The sequence below is a fragment of the Rhyacophila brunnea genome, unplaced genomic scaffold (assembly GCF_057557595.1).
Source record: "Rhyacophila brunnea isolate RB1 unplaced genomic scaffold, BYU_Rbru_1.0 scaffold_4, whole genome shotgun sequence".
Taxonomy (NCBI): domain Eukaryota; kingdom Metazoa; phylum Arthropoda; class Insecta; order Trichoptera; family Rhyacophilidae; genus Rhyacophila; species Rhyacophila brunnea.
The window spans coordinates 53,492,281-53,508,034 of NW_028233068.1; the positions used below are offsets into that span (position 1 = coordinate 53,492,281).

General features: G+C 35.4%; 1 protein-coding gene across 2 annotated transcripts in view; it reads right to left on the reverse strand.

The window, feature by feature from the left end:
• LOC147067522 (lysine-specific demethylase 5A-like) overlaps positions 1–15,754 on the reverse strand; it is a 28,307-nt gene that overhangs the window by 9,773 nt on the left and 2,780 nt on the right. Inside the window, exons 2-20 of one of the 2 annotated variants that reach the window (XM_085953993.1) lie at positions 7,709–7,786; positions 5,899–6,037; positions 5,650–5,807; positions 5,333–5,470; positions 5,114–5,246; positions 4,646–4,839; positions 4,091–4,252; positions 3,805–3,915; positions 3,174–3,285; positions 2,924–3,060; positions 2,278–2,384; positions 2,021–2,173; positions 1,805–1,916; positions 1,513–1,707; positions 1,246–1,424; positions 965–1,136; positions 640–841; positions 335–525; positions 53–205 (exon numbers count right to left, since the gene is read on the reverse strand). In XM_085953993.1, coding sequence (XP_085810119.1) covers positions 53–205; positions 335–525; positions 640–841; positions 965–1,136; positions 1,246–1,424; positions 1,513–1,707; positions 1,805–1,916; positions 2,021–2,173; positions 2,278–2,384; positions 2,924–3,060; positions 3,174–3,285; positions 3,805–3,915; positions 4,091–4,252; positions 4,646–4,839; positions 5,114–5,246; positions 5,333–5,470; positions 5,650–5,807; positions 5,899–6,037; positions 7,709–7,786 — 2,826 coding nt within the window. Of the gene's footprint in view, positions 1–52; positions 206–334; positions 526–639; positions 842–964; positions 1,137–1,245; positions 1,425–1,512; positions 1,708–1,804; positions 1,917–2,020; positions 2,174–2,277; positions 2,385–2,923; positions 3,061–3,173; positions 3,286–3,798; positions 3,916–4,090; positions 4,253–4,645; positions 4,840–5,113; positions 5,247–5,332; positions 5,471–5,649; positions 5,808–5,898; positions 6,038–7,708; positions 7,787–15,754 lie in introns of both variants that reach the window. The other variant, XM_085953992.1, reaches the window with a different exon arrangement.

Consider the following 15,754-nt stretch of genomic DNA (forward strand, 5'->3'; position numbering starts at 1 on the left):
TTTCTATTAAAGTTTTTCAAGGTTGGTAATTATATAAGCGACATCTTTTTACCTGGTTCTTGAGTTTCTGCAGATAGACGAGTTGTACTTCGAGTCTGCAATGTGGCTGAATTTTAAGACCCTGCTCAAGCAATCGGTTGATGACTTCAACACTTATCGGATCATATCCGTCACGGTGAATCTTTACTTCTTCCAAGAATTTTTCCTGCAAATTTGCCAAAAGTAATTAAACTAAAATAATAAAATATAGTGACTACATCGATATATACAAAAGAAATGAAAAATAGGGGATTTTAAAAGGTGCTCTAATTTGATTTACTTTAGAAGCAGTTACCTGTTTAAGTCGGTTGACGACACGTGGTAACTTTGGTAGTTGAATACATAATGCGGCTCCCTTCTCGGCGCACGCTTCCAACTCTCTGATCTTGCTCGGACCCCCTGGACAGCCCGGTTCGCCGACTAATAATGCATCCGCAGTGCGCTCTATTTCCAACGTTTGACGTAACACTTCCTTTACAGCTGACCCTTTAAATGAAATGATTGAATGTAAAAGTTGAAAGTAATAAATATTACACTATACATGATTTATACTTCATCAAATGTTACTACTTTCTCAATGAAATATATAATGGAACTTACCTTCGGGTAGTACACAGGCCAAATTATCAATCTCTTCACAGAACATAGTCAACTCTTCGACGGTGAGTCGATATTTGAGGTCCACACTGTGACGAGTCCTTGTTCGCATCTTATTCAGATCCAGCTGGTGAATTACTGATACACACTTTTCTGCATCTTCAATTGCCACTTCCAGGGCGCGGATCAAGTCTGATTTTTGCATCTGAAATTTATATGTTAGATATTTAGTTAGTCATTAGATATCAATAGATTATATAGAGTAATAATAAATCAATTGTTCAAATGTTACTAACATCAAGAGTAGGCAAATTGATGATTGGCATACCTTTAGATCCGCAGCCTTCTTTAGATGTGAACGGAGTCCTTCAAGATCGCAAGACTTGGGAGTGTCCGGGGAGAGGGCATTGGCGACAGCATCGGCCCATTCTTTGAATGACTCCGACCTCCTTTTTAACCTTTCCAACATCATTGGAAGTTCATCAAGGGTGTAACGATATCTAAAATGCATACAGTCATCAGTCAACAAAATCCTGTCATTATGAAATGGAGTGACTAGTGATGTCAATTTTAGTAATTTTTTTTGAATAGTTAATAAATATATCAAACCTTAGTTTGTGTTTGTGTGGTGGACATTGACATAGATCAGTGTAGTGGCGAAGACAAACAACATGTTCAGTGCACGTGCATGTGACTGCAGAAAGGAAACAAGTGGTTTTGCACATAGAACATTGTCTCTCGTCATCGGGAAGCAGCTCGAAGGCTTCTCGTTCAGCTTCTGTCACCCCCTGAAAGACGATTTACAAAAACCATCAGGCAAACCATGACACATCGGTATGAATTATAAAGTTTCAAAACTTAAGTACATCCACTCACCCAGTCTAGTAATCCTTTCCGGAGCTTTCTCTCATGGCTGAGCATGGTCCTCATGTCCTGGTAGGTGGCCAGCGCCACAGTGGCTTCCAGCGAATCAGCTTCCAATGACATCTTGCACACCAATTCATCATGGGAGAAAACGCAAAAGCGACGCAGATTCGAGTAGTGAGCTATGCATTCACGGCCTATCTTAAGCTGTACAAAAAAATCGTTTTAAATTAATGTAAGTATCAAAAAATATACAGGTAGTCTATTATTTTATTTGGTTATCATAAATGATGAATATATTTACCCAATCGGCCGGGGTGAAGTTGACAGCCTCGGCGAAGTTGTATCCCTGATTGAAGCCGGCGTGATACGCTCTCGGAAATGTGATTACAAACTCTCCAGCGTTTTGATCCGTCCTACAAAATAACAAGCCATGCAGATGTATTATAAACAGAATACAACAGAGGAATGTCAGGTATCCCAAGGAGTAAATTAGTTTCAAATGTATGTGTGACGTTACCTGTAGACGGGAACTCCAGCGTGCATGAGTATGTTCGGATTCATGATTGTGACAAGCTGATGCAGGAGGTCAGGCTGCCACTGGAACAGCTCCGGAGCAGCCGAGCGCATTGTTGTCTCAAACAACTCTGCTTTCGATCCCGGAACTCCGTACCTGAATTTCAATGCAATATTGCATATTATAAGATTCCGAAATTGTAACATTTAAGAATTCAATAAATTTAAATCATTTCAATGACAGTATTGAGAGATTCATACCATGTCTTTGGCTCTCCCCAGTGCATGTAGTTGATGGAGTAACTCCAGTGGTCTTCGTTATGCCAGCAAAACGTGGCAAAGCACATGCCGACATACATCCACGGTACCTGAAAATATTTAGTATATTAATGTAATTATTTAATTAAATAATCTTATCATTCATGGAAAATAGAAAATGCATAGCAATCTTGGTTAGTTAAATAAGGCCGGACTGCATTGTGCATTGTGGTGGGATTGTCGTTTGATGCCATTCAAAATGCGGGTGACGATGTGGTCAGTCCATTTGAAAGAAAATTCATTTTTAATAAAACTGTCTTCAAATATAGGTCAAAACCTTAATTGAAAAGTCAGTATTCATTACATTTCATGTTTGATGGCTGCAGTCAGTGACGACTGGGAAAAGCCGCCATCAAAGACGGAAGTAAAAGTAACATCAACAAGACCGGTGGAATGACAGCTCGATAAAGCGCCATTGGGAGTGGGTACTGTAAATAACAATCACAAGAAATCTATAATATCTTGCCATATTATTTTATTACATCATACTATATTACATAGTAAAATTGACATCTTACACCATCTCAGCAACAACTCAGACAAATATCTGTTTTTAACACACGAAAGAGCAACGGAGCAGCGGTAATACCTTCATGCCAGATATGTCAGCATTGATATGTCCGAGCACACTTCCTTCCAAGAGCGGCAAGTTGTTCAGATTCCAGCTGGAATCCGCATACTCCTGATCGCCAGCGTACAGATGTTTACTCGACTTTGTGGGGAAACCTACAACAAGCCGCATGATTTTAATGGATATCGATAGTATAATTGTTGCAAATTCGATTTCTTATAACCAAAAAAGAAAAATGATCGTTTCCAAAATGAATAATTCCATTTACCAGATCCATGATCCATCGAATGAAGGTCAGCACCATACTCCACAGTCACGTCTTCATCAATCGAAGAAACGATCCTCCAGAATTCTTTTTCAACTGTTTGTGTTGGCACCAGCTGTTACAAAAAAATAAATAATACAAAACCTGTAGAATCAAATAAGCAGTTTATATTATTGAATTGTATCCATACAAAATTTAAGAGCATTTTTATATGAAAATAAATACACAAAACCATGTTTTATTAGTAATTGAAATATAAACCAGTAATAGTAAGAATTAAAATCTAAAATAAAATTGAATTTTGATATAAGTTAGAGTACTTATTTTGATAATTTCATACCATTTGATCCTTACTTGTAATAGATTGTTACCCCATGCTTGATAAGTAAAGAAAAAAATAGCGACCTACTTTGAAGAAATTCATACGCACAAAGATATAATATTGTTTATAGCTACATATAACAAACAGCCTTTATTTCAAAATGATTGTTAACAATAAACGTTAATCCAAAAAGAGGACATCACTCTCTTCCCTCTTAAAACAATACATAGAAAGAAATAAGAGTATGGTTGAATATAGGTTAACAGGTTGAAGTGAGAGCATGTTAGTATAATAATAGGTGCGTACATGTACAGGCATGTTGAAGTATTCAGACTTGAACTGGTCGGCCATCTCTCCAAACTGCTGCAGTGAATACTCCCGCTGTGCTTGCTCAAAACCAAACGCTTCTGTGGGCTTCGATACCTGAACAAATTAACAAATTGATTATCTACCAACCTTTAAGAAACAAGTAAACGAAAAGTACATTATAATCGGTGCCATATGAAACATGAATCACTGAATCATAGATTGGCTCCAAATTGATGCATTGATTCTCACGGGGAAGAACAACACTACATGTTTTCATTTAAATTTTCACCTCTTGCGTAATACACGGGGGACATCTCCAGTCTCCTTTGGGAATATCTCCAAGTGGCGGCATGAGGCAGAAAGTGTGGTACGAATCGTCGCATCCGTCGCACAGCAACATCTGCTCTTCGATATCTCCCCGCCCACAATTGTGGCAGATGTACTTGGCCAACTGCAAACAAAATTCAAATGGTTAATTAAACAGCGGCAATTGTGCACCTGTCCTGTTTATATCTCCTCGATAGGATATAACATTTCAGAGAAAGTTATAATGAATAGTACATGAAATATTTTGTGTATTAATGCATCTATGTTATTTTGATGTTTTCCTGAACATTTTTATTCTTTTTAGTAGTAGGCCGGGAGGCCCAATGACAGTGTTAAGACCTCAACGGGAATCAAACCCGGATCCCCCAGATCAAAGGCCAGTGCCTTGCGCCACAGACATACATGGTGCATAATCATATTTTTGTAGAGGTGTACAAACATGCAGGAAACATAAGTAGTCATTAAGACATTATAAAAAATAATTGATGTTTACAAAGAGTGAAGACGAGTAACTCACAGGATCAACGGCTCCGTCCCTGGTGTCAGGTGCAGCGGGCACAACGTTCACCGTCATGCTGACCTGTCTCTTGTCTTGGAGTGAGGGGGCGGGGTTCGGGGGGGCTCGAGGTGCTCGCAAGCTGCCCGGGCAGGACGCCATACCCATTCCCGCTCCGCCCATTCTTCGCTTGCTTGGAGATTCACGGAGAATACCTAAAAACATAAAATTTTCATGTACCAGTGTACCAGTGCACCAATCCAAAAATGAATTCTTTGACAATATAAACCAGGATGCTCGATGTGGGCATGAGTAATACTACACAGCTTCGACAAATATGCAACTATGATATTAAGGCAACTGCCGTGGCTTGCGCAATCAATGGCAATTATTTCAAGTAGGGTGCTAAGTATTACACGGTGAGTCTTCTCACTCTCATATGAAACGGATTCAATAAACTCGGCAGTAATATAAAACAGAGAGACTCACTCTTTTTGTCATCGACCTCTGGTGTTTTAGCAGTTGCCGTTGTAGTCCTGCGCAGGTCTTTCTTTCTGTCACCTCCCTCTGCCCCCATACAGCCTTCAGTTTGACTTCCTTCGTGCTCCAATTCAGGTTCACTCTGAAATGGACCATCATCATTAATTCAAAAAACAGAACAAGATTTTAGAACAAGAACCAAAGTAGTCAATAATCAACGAAGCTCACATTATGTTTCTTCCACCGTCTGGTGGGCGGTTTCACATCAGGTTGAGGTTGCGGAGAACCTTTCTGAGCCGAACCTCGTCCTTTACACCCGCCCGTCACGTTTGCCTTTTCCGGTGTCATCTCCCCCTTCTCCAATTTCTAAAATACAGAATAATTAGGATTTCATACCACAACAAAGTCATCGAGATATTATTACTTTAATACACAAAGTACAGAATTATGTATTTGTGGTTTGAAATGTAGCCTCAGAAACTTCAGTCTTATTAGACTATTGTCCAAGTTATACTGTAAGTATGAAAAGGAAAAGAATGTCGTACCACTTCCAACGCTTCAGCACTTTTGAAGAGATCATAAGGAAACAGAATCCTCTCATAGTGATTCTTGAGTATGGTGCCGACACCCTTTCCCTGCGGGTGACCCATGCGGACTGCGATCTTCGACCACTTCCTTTCGGTCGTGCACACATCATAGCCGCCTGAAAAAACACAAACAATATACTCAGTGCGACATTTGACATTTGAATAACAAAGATATTTGAAAAAAGGAATTATACGAATATGTATTACCGGCTTCTTTGACAATTCTGTGCAGAGCGTAGATATCCAAAGGTTTCCGCTCAACGGTAGGTATCTTTAGCATGGAACCCTGCAGCTCCCAGAACTTTACGATTTGATCTAGAAAGTTCAGCTTCACTCGGGTGATCGCCTGTGAAGGAAAAAATATAATTATATTAACATTAGAAACTAATGGTTGAGTGTGATCACTACTATCCAACAGGATCTTCTTGGCTACGTATTAAAACTGTGAACTAACAAGCTCCTCCCATTTTTAACCGCACTCCGATTGAAGCCCCTTCCGGTTAAGCGTCAATTACATTGAGCTTCTTTACGAGCTGTTTGTTGGCGGATTTAAAAGCAGGCGATTCAGCTACTGCGATTTGATGATTACACACGAAACTTTCCATTCGCTGAGAAGCCATAAGCCAGCGACTATTTTGACAGAACGTAGTTCGTTTTTTTACCGGGAGGTTGCTACTGCGCAGACGCAGTAGGCCCACAAGCCGGCGTGTAGCGTGTAAAGTTGATCGGTTTTCAACTTTTCTCAGTAGAGTGTTTACAACCTGCTTATTAGCTTGTTCGATGATTACACTGGGCGACTTTACAGGCTGATTGTAAATTCGCCAATAAACAGCTCGTAAAGAAGCTCAATGTAATTGACGCTTTAGCGACGAGTTGTCCACGTGTTAAAACTGTGAACTAACAAGCTCCTCCCACTTTTAACCGCACTAGCGATTTCCGGTTAATGCCTAAATCTTTTTGTCGGACAGTATAAGAATACATTTCCATAGTGACACTCGTAGTACATAATATGATCAACAATGTCTGGAAAGCATTGTGAATTGTAATGTATCTAAAGAACAAAAGATCCCTCATAAGCTACCCTGCTCATATAAATTTCATTCTTTCGTAAACAGATAAATACAGATGAATGTGATTGAAAAATAAACTCTGCATACATTTCAATATGGGTGATTATTGCAATGCAATGGCCTTGTCTTTACAACATTGTCGTGCTATTCTACAAAGGTGACTGCAGGTATTCACATATTATATTGTACATATTCTGCTAACCTGTCCACTTTAATATTGATGTTTTCATGTGAGGTAATATCCTGGTATATGTTGATGATTATAGGTGCAATGATTAATTTTGTTTTTATTTTCTCTGAAATACAATAATATATTTCCTTTCAATAGATAGCATTATTTTACTAGCATGTAAATGGCAACACACACAATGACATCAGCCATTAGTAACTTCAATAGATATTAATTAACATCACCTAACAATGCAAATGTATGCATCTCTGTCAATGAATGATTGTACAATTCTACATTTGAAACGAATCTGAGAAGGGGAAAACTGTCAGTACTACCAACACTATTACAATGCAAGGAAACTAAAGAATCTATAAATGTCAACTCCATAATATCATAATCATTATCAGTCTGAATTTATCTACTGCTGGGTGAAGGTCTCTGCAAGCTGATTCCACCCTCTCGGTTCTGTCCGTTGTGTAGCTATGTACTTCCGCAGAACATAACTATTTCATTAATCCAGCAGTTTGGGCTAGGCTAGCTAGCACTAGGAAAGGTAGACCACATAATATAACATTATAATAATTAAAGTTAGGTATACAAAAAGGCATAATAAACTTTTCAACAGTTAAATAGACTACCTTCACGATCCTTCCAACAATAAAATGAATGATAGCAAAAACTCTACTATTTATATGCAGAAGCTTTAGAATTATGAAATCTCTAATCATGTAACATAGACAATGATTTTGCTGACATAGGGAGAATATTATTTTACCTCCAGCTCGTTTAGACGTTGTATCCTCGGAGTGAACTTCAGCCGATCCACATCCACAGCAAACGGTGGCTGCCAATTCTGGAATGAAACAGAAATTGCAAAAATTAATTGACAACATCTATTGTTGGGTCGTTAAAATTTGTAGCCGTAAATACTTAGCAGGCGTTTACACTGATCCATTGCTTAAATATCCATAAGTAAACAGTCCTAATAGGAGTACGTTCCCTGAAATTATCTCATAAATAAAACATGTAAAGTAAACACACTTAAAGTTCAAATATTACTTAATAACGGAGTGTGACCTCTCCTAATCATTTTATCTCTTACTAAAATATATTATGCACCCGAATAATTCTATTATGCTCCGAATAAATCTATGAATATTTTTGTATTCATCGGTCTAAAAGTGTCAGGCACCTATACCTATCTATAACTCAGATAAAATATACACATCAGATCAAAGGTAGATAAATGCAATAAACTGACATCGAAAATAATGCATGTCAATAAATTTAAAATACCTTGCCAAATCTTCCCAATGAGTATAAAAAGACTAGAGATTCCCAAACTTACTACCCTTTAGAGATTTTACCAACATACCGTTATCGGGTGTTTTTTATGAAGACTGACTACAAAATCTTAAGAGAAGCCATCAAAATTATAATGTTCCTGAGAAACACAAAATAATCTTTGGTTATAGCCGCAGATGTCCACATGAGTTTTTTTTATATTTCTTTTTTACAAAAACAGTTTATTCTATGTAGACAATTATAATAAATACCTTTTTCTGTCGGCGCAGATGCTTATCAATCCAATAATTGTTAATTTAAAATTTAATATTTTCATACATTTCGATGCACCATTATAGACGGCAGCGACTTGCCTGTGCGATATAGTTTGTGCAAAACTTTGTGATGTCCACATGGCACAGTTAAGTTTGCGCAAACGTCATTACTACAGAAGTCGTCGTCATGAAAATACTGTTTTATCGTAATCGCAGAAATGTCGCCAAGTGACAATTTGTTTTTGTCACATGCGTTTTCCTATTGTTTATTGGTTAAAAGAAAGAGAAATGAACGCTACAGATCCAATTGCGCCAAACAATGGCTATTTAAGAAGAAACATACACTCCCATATAAATTTACTCAACAATTTAAGAGAAGATCCAGCTGACTGGCGGAATTATTAAAGAATTCTTCAAAATCAGATTTGTTGCATAAAATTATAGGATTGAACAAATACATGTACACTTAGAGCCGAGCCACACCGGGCGACTCTGGTCTCGAGACCAGTCGCGCGACTGGTCTCTTCGGGCGACCAGAGAAGCAGCCAATAATAATAATGATTAAGATAATGATAAATTATGCAAAAAATGCAGCGTGGCTGCCGGCGACTGGTCGCCTAGTGTGGCAGCGCTCAATACATGGCTATATGTTTTCATACATCGCTACCGATCGCCCGACCAGAGAGACCAGAGAGACCGGGAGACCAGACCGAGCACACGAACGAGATTTTACTGATCGCGCGACTTTATTGCTTGCGCGATTACTGAGCGACCAGGTGTGGCATGGTCCATATAACTACATCTGGTCTGGCGACCAGAGTCGCCCGGTGTGGCTCGGCTCTTATACCAATGACTAATTTTAATAAATCGATTTTGAATTCAAAATGAGTGATTGTAAATTCTAGATAACTATTTTCAACTTTCTGTAAATAAGGTATTGTTCTTGTATGCACCTTTATTATTACTATTCCACAAAAAAATATTGATATTTGTGTATGTATCAATTGTTTAAAAGAGGACAAGTCAAGCCAAAATATTCAAAGTACATAGGGTTGCTAGAGACCGAAAAGTTTAATGTGATGCTTGGCGGCGGCGCTCCTGTTGTATCTTATCTATGGTTTTCGATTTCGAAGTATTGTGAGTATTGCCAGGATTGGAAGATATTATTTCCCACTTCCTTCAATAGGTAATTTCAAATACAATGATATACATTTTTTCCCAATAACTTATTAAGTATTATTATTAACAATAGGATATATTTTATACGGCAACATTAAAATTTCAAGTGTTTTGTAGCTGTCATCGCGGAAACTCTTTCGAGGTGAGGTGAATGAATACTGAAACGCAAGAGGAGGGGATCTAGTTCTCCAAGCCGCCCCGCCCATCACCGTAAACTTTTCACACTCTATGAAAATAATAATGACATTTTATATACCATGTCCATGGGATATACCCCAATGTTGAGAATAAAATGCATATCTTTTCATACAAATACGTTACATGTTTCAACGCTGTTTCACGCATTAATAAGTATGGGGTGATACTGATACTATGTTTTAATTACTTATGTCACCCATAACTGTTTAAGTGTTCAGCACCTCAATTATGGACAAGTATTTTGTGATACTTTCCGATTTTCGAAATCATAGAATTTGTGAAAATAATTTTACTAAGTAAAGTTCAAAAATTATGGCAACGCCTCGTGAATTGCTGATAAGTTCAATATCGTTATAAAAAAAAAATTAATGCATTTTTACTCTTTCAAATATTTTGCTTACCACAGTTTGAGAAGCACTGTTATAGGTGAAAGAGATAACTCTAATTAAAAATTGTAATGGTTCTTAATAAAGAATTGATGCCATATCAACATTATCAACTAGTTTGGTTATTATGACATCTTGTTTTTTTTACATACTTCTTCAGATAAGAGATAAGGTAATAAAATAAGACATTATTTTACATGGTCTTTTAATACAAACAATACAAGTACTTAGTAGAAAACTTTTGTGTGTATAGAAACACTAGAGATAATTAACTCTATAGTTGATTGCGGTACAGCGCCATCTTTGAAATATGTATGGGAGATCAAGTATAAAAACAAGATCATTAACTACACACTGCTAGATATATTTAAAAATCAAAAACATGTACACCAACCATGTGTACCAACATAAATAAAAAGCATTTTATAATATTCCTGACATACTTACTGATATCGAAAATGCATTACCCTCATGTGAAGTATAAATCGTGCCACAACTTACACATTATCTAATACAAAAACAACTATACTGGGAGACTTCATGTGGTACAAAACTGATATTATAAATTAAGTAGTTAAACCTACCTATAAATATAAATATTTGTCCCTGTAAACTGAAGAATAAAACTACAATGACACAAACTATAATTAATTGTAAAAATAATCATTACATACTATCAGCATTATTTCAATAATTTGAATAGACCATAATTTTATTGTGGATCTGTTATACATTATAAGTATGTGATAGCTATTGCGTATTCAAACCATGGTTTTAAGACAGTACTTCAGTGAAACGGCAAATAATTTTCAACTAAGTATAGGTGCGACGAAATTTCGGACTGGCTGGCAATCGGAGAGCGAAAGTCGAGCTGTGAACACGTCAATTTGTTTTGTGATGGCGACGGGGCAGTTAATTTTTAAATCGTGTAAAGATGACTAAAAAAAGTTACCCATTTACTTGAAAAAGAAAACGTGTCAATGAATATATTATTATTATTATTAGTAATAGAACAATAAACATAACATTAAATGGACGCATGTTGACTTTTTATGACAAATTATGTTTTGTTCTGCACGCGTAATTTGCACAATCTTCGCGTTGCCACAATTGTTTTAGACCGTGCCCCAGCTGAAGTATAGCTTTAATAACAATATACCTAGTATAAGTAATATTACTCACTTGAAGAGATTTTGAAGAATGCATGAATTTCTTGTGTTAATGCCACTTTTGTTGATTGTCTGACATTTTCACTTCGATTTATGCAGACCCGGGAAATATTTAGATCGAGCACTTAGCACATATTAAGAAATTGACATTTCCAGGGATATCGAATGCTAAAAATCAACTTTTATACACTCTAATTATAACTCCATACTTTTACTGATATCTGACAAAAATCGTATCTAATTAAGTAATTAATGACGTTTCAATACTTAACTATTTTAAACTCATTGAATGAAAATTTATAATCCCCACGTCCACAGAAGAGAAAAATAAAATCCTAGATTTGGATGAAATGAACCAATAAAATTTAAAAAGTATGGGAAAATGATGAATACACTTAATAAATTGTTATTATAAATTAAGTACTATTACTTAACATAGTCGCGGACACATGTTAGTGATATGACACATATTAAAATTTATATTTTTTAAATTTTCGATTCATAGAAATGAGTTAAGTTTTAAGATACGACACTATCTAATGGAAATATGTTCGCACCGTGACACAAGTCGCGAGTGGAGAACTACAAGGTTCTAAGTGTTTGTCCTTGACGAAACAAAAGTAACAATGTGGCAGCTTAGAATACTACTTCATTGTTGAGTTTGTTTTTTCAAGGACGAACACTTAGAACCTTGTAGTATTAGGCTCGCGAAGTAGCAGGGAATATAATATTGTTTTAATCCAAAATAGGACTTCTATAAATGTCGTGTCGTATTCCGTTCCAAAATACAGGTTGTCAATGGACACTGTGTCATATCACATCTCACAAAATACAACATTTATAGACGTCATGTCTGCGAATATATTTTTAAATATAATTAATTATTAAATAATACAATTTCATTCTTCGTAACTTCATTAGCAAAATTTTCCAATAGTAGAAACCCTCAAAACCGTTTTTGATTGTCTTATGTTTTCATAGCCGGAGCACTGTAAATCTATAGTGCTCCACTGCTCCGGATGTTTTTTTATTATTAAATTTTCGTCCTAAAATCCAATGAAAATAGTATATTTTGACACTTTGCGGCACTGGAATTATTTGAAATATGGCAACACTGCCGAGTGATAAATAACCTCACTTTTTTGACAGAAGAGGCAAATAATGAGAGACGATTTGCTGTCGGAATTTTGTTTAATAGGAATAATATGTAATGAAAATGACGATTATTTTAAAACAACTTATTTTTTTAACGTATATATAATTACATATAATATTTATTAAAACTTTATACCCGGAGCGGAGCCGGAGCACATATTAGGTCTAAAAAGGGTTCTGCTCCAACGCTCTGCATTTTTTTTTTGTTGAAGAGTTGTTCCCCATTCGTCTAACTCAATGGAACTGGATCAAATACATATTGAAAAATCAACATTCATTATTTTTCAATGTTATTTTAAAACATGTAAAATCTGATCCAAATCCAGAAACAATGACATGATACTGCTAATTTTTGTCAACACAGTTATGTAAGGTAATTTTCCTAAATTAAGGCAAACTACATTAGTGTTTCATCATACGTACTTAGATACCTACTTACCAATACGAATTTGAAAAACATTTATTTTTATCTAGAAATCCATCAAAATGAATCAAACCAATAATTTTGTGATGAGAAAACAAATTTGGTTTTCAGATTATAAACAATATTTAGAGCTATTAAAACTATTATTATTATATTATTTGAAGCTATTAGAAGCAAAAATTACACACTACTGTTCTTCGAAAAGCAGCAAAAAAGACCAACCTAGGAATACCTATCTCCATTAACAATGAATGTTTAAATATTATTTTTCACAATTTTTTAATTTAATTAATCACCTACCAAACATGGTTATTCACCAGTTTTACTTCATCTTTTTATGAAACGAATACTTATGACAATATTGTTGATATATTATTTCAGATTGGCGGTGTTGCATTCGACATGTGGGCTTTGAAATCAATATTATCCGATACTTTCTGATATATTTTACAATCAAGTGAGCTTTCAATAAGTTTAATTATCTTTTCTTCTAAAACATGAACCAACAATATATAAAAAAACAAAGAACCATCTAAAACTGCCTAAAACTTACATTCAATGCTTTTTGATAGTGTTGGATTTGCATTTAGTAAGTAAGTAGATTTGTTCAATAACTTTCCATTAGTCGTACAATATCACATCCATACATATATGTAATAATATATTAACAGTTCAGACCAGTTTTCATAAAGACAAAACCGAAACTCAACGTTCTGTCTTCTGTACTCGTTAGATAAAACCAAGTCGGTTATCAATACAATGTTAAATTAAGTAGCAATAAATAAATATGTACTAGGTATCAAGCAAAAAATAGTTAAAGAACAAGATATTGCTCAGAAAGTAATCAAATTGGATTATGATAATATCAGGGAAAAGGGTTAATATTCTATATATGTACTTATTGTAACTATAAGTGCAGTCAGTAGACGTGTGAACGAATACGGACATATGGACATACTTGTCACTTACTGAGAGTCATGTTTATTTTTCATAATATGAGGTGTGAAATAGATTTCATTTGCTCCAGCACAGGTAGATCGTCTCACTATGCAACTGACTACACATTAACATTACAAGATACTTCTTACGTTGAAAATTGAGTAGGAAAGAATGTACAGTAATCACATAGTGATTTCTATGCTTGACATAGACTACCAATTTGTATCAACGAATAAAAGTAGCCGATTAATTATCTTCCAAAAAACAATAAACAATATTACTTAGCAGATATTTATCAAAGCATTCCCATTTTGCCTTAAAAATAATGTCATAATATCACAACCAAAAGATCTGACAACAATTCGCACATCAAAATTGATAAGTCAAGGACTTATCATGAATTAACTACTTAATTACTAATACTAAATTCACTACACTTAGTTCACTTTTCCAGTCAAACTTAATAATCCTGTATATTGGAATGTACAATAATTATTAATAAGAGAAAATTACACAACCACAGATTTCTTATATCCATGGTTAAAGAATCAAACCAGAGAATGGCAACAAACAACTATCGTGCAGAGGTATCCAAAAGGCACTGAATCGAAACAGAGAATGTCTTCATCAAGTAGTGGATCTACCCCAGCATAGGGCTGTGATGATAATACAATGTATGTATGTTTACAACTTATCAAAAATTTAAAACAGGAACTTACAAAGTATAGTTAGTGATCATATTATATCTGAGAATGTACTTTATACCCGACCATCTCAAGTTCACTTTAACACAAAAATATTCGAATGACAAACAATTTTCACTACATAGAAGTTATGTAGGCAATACTAAAAAAAATTATGTGCTGGTAACATTACAATGTTGATTTCTTTTGTTTTCTCATTTCATATGGCAGTTATCTTTGACATAATAATTTCAACGATTTTGGTAACTCCACGTCATGTAGGTAAGTAAGTACTTAATGTTTTATATTTTTTACAATAAGTAAGAAATCACTTCTATAACACATGTATAAATATTTATGTTGAATCTATGCATTGCCGACTCAAGTAGAAAGCCAATACATTCACAACGACTGGTCCTACTTTTTCCGCCCCTCCCGTTGTTATCTATGTATGAACTGTCATTGTTCTATAGTGTGCTCATACTGATGCGTCTATCGTGTTCACACAGGGAATGGTTTGATTTGAATAGATAAGTTACATGCTAAATAATACACTAGCATTAACACACCTTCTACAAATGTAATGCATAGATGAATGCTACATATTTTTTGGAAATCGATATTACCACCGGTTTTTGTGTGAGGGACTAGTCTGACTTTGACAGCTGATGAATAACAGGAATGTATATTATTTATTAAGGCTATACCTCAGTTGAGGCATGGTCTAAAAAAATCGTGGCTAGGCGATGCGCAGATTGCGGGTCGCGGGTGCAAATGACGCACGCCGACCGAAATATAATTTGTCATATAAATCCAAAATGCGTCCATTTAACGTTCTGTTTATTGTTCTATTAATAACAATAATATATTCATTAATATGTTTTACTTTTAAAGTAAATGGGTAATATTTTTAGTCATCTTTACACGATTTAAAAATTAATACCCCCGTCGCCATCACGAAACAAATCGACGTGCAGTCACCTCGACGGTCGGTCTCCGATTGGCGAGTACTGCGAAATTTCGTTCCACATACTGTTCAAAATTATTTGCCGTTTCACTGATGTATCGCCTTAATAACACTGATAGTTATTATATTTGATTTGAGAATTTTTTATAATTCAATTTGAAA